Source organism: Diospyros lotus, chromosome 12 (genome assembly GCF_014633365.1).
Source record: "Diospyros lotus cultivar Yz01 chromosome 12, ASM1463336v1, whole genome shotgun sequence".
NCBI lineage: Eukaryota > Viridiplantae > Streptophyta > Magnoliopsida > Ericales > Ebenaceae > Diospyros > Diospyros lotus.
In genome coordinates this window covers 6355833-6366570 of record NC_068349.1, presented here as the reverse complement: position 1 = coordinate 6366570, position 10738 = coordinate 6355833, and the positions used below count along the sequence as shown (strand labels likewise).

Here is a 10738-nt window from a genome sequence, read left to right as displayed (position 1 = left end):
AGAAGGGAAATATAATAATTACATTAATCACAGGACAACAGATCACACTCTCTCCAGAAAATTAAGACAAGAACATACATACATACATACATACATACATACATAATAATACCAGCGAAAGCAGCAGCCCTATGCTATATATCCAAACTCACTTTCTTAGCAGTTTGGCATTTGTGACGAAACGACCCAAAAGTTAAAACAGGTAGAGATTTAAAAGCCTTAAAAATCATTTCCTTAGCAGCTGGTATTTACATTGATTAATGTGCAATTAATCATATCATAGCATTTTAAGTCTTTTTAATCAATATTCACAAGTCAGTAACCAGATTTAAGAAGGGCTCGACCCGTTTAAACGAAAAGATTCGAATCGTCACTTCACCAGTTCAGCGACCCACCCGATATCCGGACCCGGAGTTACCGAATCGACTCGGCCTAGCGAGTTTTCCTTGCTCAGTTTCGCGTATATCTTCGCGCGGAGGTCCCTTCCGGACTCCACACGTTCCATCGCCGGCTCTTCTTCGCGGGGCGGATCCCAGAGGTCGAACGCGCCGAATCCATTCCGAGTCACCATCCGAGTCGGAGTGGAAGGTAGACTCTTAAACCCAGGGCGCAGACCCGACGGACTTCTAGGCGAACCCATTTGGAAACCCCACCCGGGAGGACTGACGCTCATTCTCGCCTTCCCAATCTGCAGATTCCGCATTGAACCAGCGAGTTCGCTAACGGAGCTCAAACTCAGTGACCCACTTGGGGAAGCGGGTGGCGACTCGGACGGCGACGACGACCCGTTCAGTAAATACGAGTCAAAGCCGAGTCGACTCGGAGACCCGTCGTAGGACTCGTTCATTACCCGGAGCTGGTCGGGAGTGTGGGCAAAAAAGCAGACACGCCGGCGGCAGTTGACGCCATCCTTGCACGGCTGCGTACGATAGCGAGCGGGGTGGAGCCAGCACTCGAATACCCCGTGAGCGAACTCGCACGAGTCGCCCTTCTTGCACTGGCCCTTCCGAAACTCCGGGCATGCGGTGCCGGAGTAGTGCAACTTCCGCGGGTCTCGCCGGCGGGCCTTCTCGCCGGGATGGGCGTACGGACATTCCGTCCAGTCATGTGACCTGGCACGCGTGCACTTCCTCACCTTGAACTCGAACATCCGAAATTGATCGGTCGAGAAGGCGTCCACCGGAATGTCGAAGTCGTCGAAATCGGAGACAATGAAGCCGTCGAAGGCGGTTGTATTTGACGGCAGATAACGGTGGAGCGCCGCGAGGGCATCGAGGTCTCCCTTGGGACTGGTAGCATTGCCGTTAAAGTTGACGGATACGCGATTGGCCGAGAAGGGTGAGGCCATATTGGCCGTTGGATCATCGGTCATGTCCCACGGTGGGGCTTGGACCATCGGATTAAACCGAGAGCTTTCTCCCATCATCATCATCTGCGATGACTAATAATGTGCTCTCTCTCTCTCTCTCTCTCTTCTCTCTCTGCGCCGGAGAACTGATCCAGCGACGGTCTAGATATAAACTCCGTTCTTAACCATGGTTAACTTGATTTAACCATAGTCGGGCAAACCAAAAAAACCTACTGTTTGGGACTCAACGGCAGGTTAAAACTTAAAAGTTAAAAGTGCGTAGAAAGAAAACTAACTTCCGCTTACTGTGACGAAAAATCGCTCACAGTCGTTGAAATTGAACCATCATCATTCCATCACCGTCTCATATAAATGTGGCCAACTAACCAACAGTATTTTGTTTAATACGTAAACAATAATTAAAACTAACTATTCACATGAATGGCCGTTAAGTGATTCTAAGCTGTGGCTTTGTACTTGTTTTATGTTTGTGATTAAATGTGAGTCACCGTTTGATAACAGTCAATTGCATTTTGGACAAATCATTTTGTGTTTCTAAAGAATTTTATTAATTATTTAAGTAATGAATTGTTATGGTTTAATTATATTTATTTATGAAAAATAATGTTCTTTTAAATTGGGTTTTATATCTTGTATTAAAAAATAAAAAAGAAATATCAAAATTTTGTGGTGATCCCTCCCTCCTGGTACAAAACAAGTATTGTAGTTGACGTCACAGGCGGGGACTTTAGCGGTTGGCAGGGTTTAAAAATAAAAGACGAGAGTTTGCTATCCTGCGCATTTGCGACTTGCCATGGTGATGGTGGTGGGGGGAGTTAGTATTATACGGTGAGCTACAGCCTCTGGTTTGTCTCACCAACCAACCGTGAATTATGACAATGTACTAACAAGAAAAAGAAAAGAAAACTGATATTTGAATAATAATAATAATAATAATAATAATAATAATAATAATTTTTATTAACAAAACAATCTAGTAAGACAAAATGTTCAAATTTATAAATAATTTTAACGATATTTGAGGAGTATGATCTTGCGATGAAGGGGGAACAGGCAAATCAACGGTCGGTAGGCGGTCGGCAACGGCGGCGCCGCCTGTACGCGGCAAGATTCTCCGCCGGATTTCGTGAGAAGTCAAGCCCACAAGTGGCAGTAGCAGAGCGTACACTCTACAATAATAGAAAGGCAGGCGGGCAGACGGGAAATAAATTTACCTAGCGACGCCACGTGAGGGAGGCCGCCGGAAATCCGCCTGAGTCGGTCCGCTGGCGGCCCCCCACGCCATCATCTCCTAACATTTGATTAATTTTGTTGATGACGAGGCATGAAATTGGGATTGAAATTGCAATCCAATATTAGAATTAGCCTAATATGTGAATATTTTTATAATTTTAAAATTATAGTTCTTATGCAATTTTCTATTACTCGTGTTTTTAATTTTAACAAAAAAAAATAAATCGTAGATAAAGATTTTATCTTATTATACAAGACAAGGAGTTGAACTCACGATTTATTAATGCGAATTTCAACTTATCGTAATCCAATCACTCAATTTGTACCTTAAAAATAATATTTTTACAATCTTCACAAGTTTTAGGGAAAAGTCTAGAAAGCCTGACGGGCTTACCGATCGGGTTACCAAAAGGAGGCAAAAAGACGAATTTACCTCTGCCCACTTTGCAAAGTAGGCTACTGCTGCTCTCTCCCTGCTCGTTCGTCTCCCTTCCATAGTCGTTGCCTCGTTGCTACCCTTTCCTCGTTGTCACACCTCGCTGCCATGCTGTCGTCTCCTCACTGCCATTGCCACCTCGCCTTGCCAATGGAAGTGAGGTGAAGGCAACGAGGCGATGACGGCATGGCAGCGAGGCGCGACGACAAGGTAAGGGCGGCGGCCATGGAAATGAGACGAGCGAGTACAGAAAGAGCAATAGTGGCCCGCAAGGTAAATTCGTTTTTTTGCCCCCTTTCTATAAGGTACTCGGTAAGCTCGTCGGACTCTGTAGAATGTGTAACGGCCCGCCTCCCGGAGCCCCCGCTAACATAGAGGATCCGTGAGAGGGTCATTACTAAAAATGATATCGAACAATGACGCACCTACAACACACACATAACCCTTTTTGAAATCATAATTTTTCTTTATTACAACATCTCATCATAATCTTTACAAACCATTCATCAGTTGGGCCCACCTGGGCTTACATAACATGCGACAAACTCTGAAAACATTAACCTTATTAGGACACGATGACACCCAGGATCTAGGTTTGGGAGAGCTCTGCACTTGCTACCATGACATGTCAATCTGAACCCAACCTCGATGAACGTACCTGCGATCTCAGGATATGCTGACCTGGAATGATGTAAAACAACATGAGTCGCGAGACTCAGCAAGCTCTAGAAAGAAAGTTACGGGTTTAGGATAGGACTCTTCCCATGACACCCCATGCAATTCATGTCAATGAAATCACGCCATGTCATGAGCTATACGTACCTTACTTCTACATGCATAACATAAAATAAACTGCACATAAGGAACCAGGGGCCCACATAAGTCAAACATTGGCACCCGGGTCCCACATACAAACCTGTTGTAGCCTAACATAGGCTACCATATCATCATTCTCTTAGACCAGCCTTTTCCTGACATGGTCGGCTTTTCCTGACATTCAACTTTTGTCTTTTCCTGATACTTGTTACATACTTTTCCTGATTCCCATCATATTCTCATGTGTTCATCATGTCATACATCACATAATCATATACTTCCGCGATCTTGGTCTTCCCTCGGGCCAACCCCGAGCTAATATCTAAGCCGAGCCGAAGCTCACATGAGTCGGTACTCCCGACACCTGGCACGGTACTCCCGTCCAGAATAACAGTAACATTAGAACCATGCAATGCAACACATAAGAAATGCAAGGGCTTCTGTAGCATAAACGTGATGACAAGGCCCCCATAAACTAAACATCAGGCCCTGCTACGCCCACACATAAGAATTCACGCATGCGACATGCTCTAAATGCATATGCTCATCTAGGGTACCCAAATTGGCTCTTAGACCAACCGGGTCATGCAAATGCTCATACATCCCATCACACACAAAGCATGTCCCCACGTGAATGCAACCCAGCCCATTGAAGCACACACATCATGAAATGCACAAACCAAGGCGGGAATCTGGAGTACCAGCTCTTCTGGCCGTCTAGCGCTTATCGTAACAACCGATGACTGGCGCCCATACATCCAGCCATCAACTGCCACGACCCACGATCAACAGTCAGTGGCTTTGTACCCATACCCTTAGACACACTTACTGACATTATTAACTTTATATCTTCCCAGCTTAACTTTACATAACATTTCTCCATAACTCATAACCCTTCATGTACATAACCACATAACATCGTAATACCATTCTTATTACTTTTCATTCACATAAAGTCATCTCAACATACATAATAAACTCTTTAACACATTTTCTTAATTCTAACCATAACCAATTTCTCTAAGAACCTAACCCCAACGGGTTCGGCATCATTCCCAAGGAAAGCGGAGCGATACGAAGCTCCGTGACGGTTGAAATAAAAGACGCCATGACATCATTACTTAGCTTATCCCATTAACAATAAACTTATTAATAAAATAAAAGTCGTAAAATGGTTACTACGCGGATTATTATTATTTATGCGTAGAACCGAGTCAAGGTGAGGGAGGGTTTAGAGTAGAAGAAACCTCAAAGACTTTCAAGGGAAATAAATAACGCGAAGAGAGGGTTAGGAGCTTGCCTGAAAATGGTTGATTTCAGCCTCTCTTGTGCTCCCGATGCGAATTAAATCACTTCCTAACAAATAACACATCCGGAACGTAAATTAATTATTTCTAATCGCGCAAAATTTATAATTTACACATATCATGCTTCTACAAATTTTTACCCACGTACCTGATCACTTCCAATGCCAAAAATTCTAAAATCCTTTTATTTTTCCTTATTTCCTTTTCTTTCCTCTCTTTTCTTCCTTTCCTTCCTTTTCTTCTTCTTCTTCTTCCTTTCTTCTCCTCCTCCCCGCGCCCGCTGCTCCCTGCTCGCGCTACTTCTTCCTCTTTCTTTCCTTCTTCTCCTCCCTTTCTTCTTTCCTTTCTTCTTCTTCTTCTTCCTCTTCCTCTTCTTCTTCTTCTTCTTCTTTCTTTCCTTCCCCGCGCGCTGCTCTTCCCACTTTACTGCCCAAGCTTATCTCATTGCACTCAACTCAATGGCATTAAAGCCATAAAAAGACATGGCCAAGACAAGGCCACGCCATGCATACACACATATAAATATATATATATATATAGTAAGCAATTAATTTAATTTAAGTTAATTTGATTTACTTTCTTATTATTACTATTATTATTATTATTGTTATTACTATATTTTATTTTATTATTTTCATAACTACTTTCAATTAATTTAGTTAATCACCTTAATTTCCTTTTTTTTTAAATATCATAAATAAATATTTCTCAAAATTCCTAAATATTCCAAGATATCCACAATATCCAAATTAATTATTTTTACTTGTCTCCAAATTTTTGAGATGCTACATTTCTCCCCTCCTTATTAGAATTTCGTCCTCGAAATTCGCGCTCACATCAACTCCTCAAGACACACTCGTAACTCTCATGAAATTACTCAACATCACTTCTGGAACATTCCATATCATCATTTTCCAGTATCTCACTGGGCATCTTGCGTCACTAAATCATCCTCAAGGTCTCGCTTTTTTTTTTTTTTTGTACCGAGTCAACTATCAACCTCAATTTTCCCACAGCACTAATGACTTCCAAATCGTCTTATTACTCACTTCAACTATAAGGTTGACCCTAATTTGGCTAGCACCATTATACACCTTGCCCACCGAATTCCCATTTGGGAGTCCTTATTGACCGCAAATTCCCTTAGGAGGGTTCTAATATCAAACTTTTGCTTATTGGCTCACATAACACTTCCTATTATAGCTTTCTACTGGCAATCATTTTTGCTACCATGAAACCACCCAAGCACATCCTTAACAATCTATAACCATTTATCATGCATCTAGCCTCTCACTTATATCATATCTTCCATCAGGGCCGCAAGCTAACACTAATAGGGGCGCAAACGCCAAGATCAACCTAGACGTTGAGTACGTACCTTGAGTGGGGTTTATTCCTACCATTTACTCGTGGCTAACCTCAACATCTACAAAATCTTGACCCGAGTCACTAGCCTTCCATCACGCGTTGCAACATTTAATTCCTAAACACCCATGAATCGCCAAACTCGCAACGATGGCAACTGGAAATCTATACCTTGCATTTCTAGCACCTCTGGCCCTCAAGCCGGTAATTTTCTTTCCTTAACATTCATTTCCTTATGTAGCAACCATACTAAGAAGTCCAGATTATAACTAATCGCACCTCGAATACCATTCTAGCCATACGACCCATGACACGCGCCTAACTCTACCCGATCATTCTATGTGTGCAGAGTCACCTCCCTTAAACTTAACTTGCTCTGATACCAAACTGTAACGGCCCGCCTCCCGGAGCCCCCGCTAACATAGAGGATCCGTGAGAGGGTCATTACTAAAAATGATATCGAACAATGACGCACCTACAACACACACATAACCCTTTTTGAAATCATAATTTTTCTTTATTACAACATCTCATCATAATCTTTACAAACCATTCATCAGTTGGGCCCACCTGGGCTTACATAACATGCGACAAACTCTGAAAACATTAACCTTATTAGGACACGATGACACCCAGGATCTAGGTTTGGGAGAGCTCTGCACTTGCTACCATGACATGTCAATCTGAACCCAACCTCGATGAACGTACCTGCGATCTCAGGATATGCTGACCTGGAATGATGTAAAACAACATGAGTCGCGAGACTCAGCAAGCTCTAGAAAGAAAGTTACGGGTTTAGGATAGGACTCTTCCCATGACACCCCATGCAATTCATGTCAATGAAATCACGCCATGTCATGAGCTATACGTACCTTACTTCTACATGCATAACATAAAATAAACTGCACATAAGGAACCAGGGGCCCACATAAGTCAAACATTGGCACCCGGGTCCCACATACAAACCTGTTGTAGCCTAACATAGGCTACCATATCATCATTCTCTTAGACCAGCCTTTTCCTGACATGGTCGGCTTTTCCTGACATTCAACTTTTGTCTTTTCCTGATACTTGTTACATACTTTTCCTGATTCCCATCATATTCTCATGTGTTCATCATGTCATACATCACATAATCATATACTTCCGCGATCTTGGTCTTCCCTCGGGCCAACCCCGAGCTAATATCTAAGCCGAGCCGAAGCTCACATGAGTCGGTACTCCCGACACCTGGCACGGTACTCCCGTCCAGAATAACAGTAACATTAGAACCATGCAATGCAACACATAAGAAATGCAAGGGCTTCTGTAGCATAAACGTGATGACAAGGCCCCCATAAACCAAACATCAGGCCCTGCTACGCCCACACATAAGAATTCACGCATGCGACATGCTCTAAATGCATATGCTCATCTAGGGTACCCAAATTGGCTCTTAGACCAACCGGGTCATGCAAATGCTCATACATCCCATCACACACAAAGCATGTCCCCACGTGAATGCAACCCAGCCCATTGAAGCACACACATCATGAAATGCACAAACCAAGGCGGGAATCTGGAGTACCAGCTCTTCTGGCCGTCTAGCGCTTATCGTAACAACCGATGACTGGCGCCCATACATCCAGCCATCAACTGCCACGACCCACGATCAACAGTCAGTGGCTTTGTACCCATACCCTTAGACACACTTACTGACATTATTAACTTTATATCTTCCCAGCTTAACTTTACATAACATTTCTCCATAACTCATAACCCTTCATGTACATAACCACATAACATCGTAATACCATTCTTATTACTTTTCATTCACATAAAGTCATCTCAACATACATAATAAACTCTTTAACACATTTTCTTAATTCTAACCATAACCAATTTCTCTAAGAACCTAACCCCAACGGGTTCGGCATCATTCCCAAGGAAAGCGGAGCGATACGAAGCTCCGTGACGGTTGAAATAAAAGACGCCATGACATCATTACTTAGCTTATCCCATTAACAATAAACTTATTAATAAAATAAAAGTCGTAAAATGGTTACTACGCGGATTATTATTATTTATGCGTAGAACCGAGTCAAGGTGAGGGAGGGTTTAGAGTAGAAGAAACCTCAAAGACTTTCAAGGGAAATAAATAACGCGAAGAGAGGGTTAGGAGCTTGCCTGAAAATGGTTGATTTCAGCCTCTCTTGTGCTCCCGATGCGAATTAAATCACTTCCTAACAAATAACACATCCGGAACGTAAATTAATTATTTCTAATCGCGCAAAATTTATAATTTACACATATCATGCTTCTACAAATTTTTACCCACGTACCTGATCACTTCCAATGCCAAAAATTCTAAAATCCTTTTATTTTTCCTTATTTCCTTTTCTTTCCTCTCTTTTCTTCCTTTCCTTCCTTTTCTTCTTCTTCTTCTTCCTTTCTTCTCCTCCTCCCCGCGCCCGCTGCTCCCTGCTCGCGCTACTTCTTCCTCTTTCTTTCCTTCTTCTCCTCCCTTTCTTCTTTCCTTTCTTCTTCTTCTTCTTCCTCTTCCTCTTCTTCTTCTTCTTCTTCTTTCTTTCCTTCCCCGCGCGCTGCTCTTCCCACTTTACTGCCCAAGCTTATCTCATTGCACTCAACTCAATGGCATTAAAGCCATAAAAAGACATGGCCAAGACAAGGCCACGCCATGCATACACACATATAAATATATATATATATATAGTAAGCAATTAATTTAATTTAAGTTAATTTGATTTACTTTCTTATTATTACTATTATTATTATTATTGTTATTACTATATTTTATTTTATTATTTTCATAACTACTTTCAATTAATTTAGTTAATCACCTTAATTTCCTTTTTTTTTAAATATCATAAATAAATATTTCTCAAAATTCCTAAATATTCCAAGATATCCACAATATCCAAATTAATTATTTTTACTTGTCTCCAAATTTTTGAGATGCTACATTTCTCCCCTCCTTATTAGAATTTCGTCCTCGAAATTCGCGCTCACATCAACTCCTCAAGACACACTCGTAACTCTCATGAAATTACTCAACATCACTTCTGGAACATTCCATATCATCATTTTCCAGTATCTCACTGGGCATCTTGCGTCACTAAATCATCCTCAAGGTCTCGCTTTTTTTTTTTTTTGTACCGAGTCAACTATCAACCTCAATTTTCCCACAGCACTAATGACTTCCAAATCGTCTTATTACTCACTTCAACTATAAGGTTGACCCTAATTTGGCTAGCACCATTATACACCTTGCCCACCGAATTCCCATTTGGGAGTCCTTATTGACCGCAAATTCCCTTAGGAGGGTTCTAATATCAAACTTTTGCTTATTGGCTCACATAACACTTCCTATTATAGCTTTCTACTGGCAATCATTTTTGCTACCATGAAACCACCCAAGCACATCCTTAACAATCTATAACCATTTATCATGCATCTAGCCTCTCACTTATATCATATCTTCCATCAGGGCCGCAAGCTAACACTAATAGGGGCGCAAACGCCAAGATCAACCTAGACGTTGAGTACGTACCTTGAGTGGGGTTTATTCCTACCATTTACTCGTGGCTAACCTCAACATCTACAAAATCTTGACCCGAGTCACTAGCCTTCCATCACGCGTTGCAACATTTAATTCCTAAACACCCATGAATCGCCAAACTCGCAACGATGGCAACTGGAAATCTATACCTTGCATTTCTAGCACCTCTGGCCCTCAAGCCGGTAATTTTCTTTCCTTAACATTCATTTCCTTATGTAGCAACCATACTAAGAAGTCCAGATTATAACTAATCGCACCTCGAATACCATTCTAGCCATACGACCCATGACACGCGCCTAACTCTACCCGATCATTCTATGTGTGCAGAGTCACCTCCCTTAAACTTAACTTGCTCTGATACCAAACTGTAACGGCCCGCCTCCCGGAGCCCCCGCTAACATAGAGGATCCGTGAGAGGGTCATTACTAAAAATGATATCGAACAATGACGCACCTACAACACACACATAACCCTTTTTGAAATCATAATTTTTCTTTATTACAACATCTCATCATAATCTTTACAAACCATTCATCAGTTGGGCCCACCTGGGCTTACATAACATGCGACAAACTCTGAAAACATTAACCTTATTAGGACACGATGACACCCAGGATCTAGGTTTGGGAGAGCTCTGCACTTGCTACCATGAC

At 42.0% G+C, this 10738-nt stretch overlaps 1 protein-coding gene across 1 annotated transcript; it reads right to left on the bottom strand.

Moving 5' to 3' along the window:
* LOC127814027 (zinc finger CCCH domain-containing protein 20-like) lies at positions 1–1625 on the bottom strand. Its single transcript, XM_052355246.1, has one exon. It carries the CDS (start codon positions 1430–1432, stop codon positions 371–373), a length of 1062 nt encoding a protein of 353 aa, XP_052211206.1. The 5' UTR covers positions 1433–1625; the 3' UTR covers positions 1–370.
* Positions 1626–10738: the final 9113 nt, after the last annotated feature.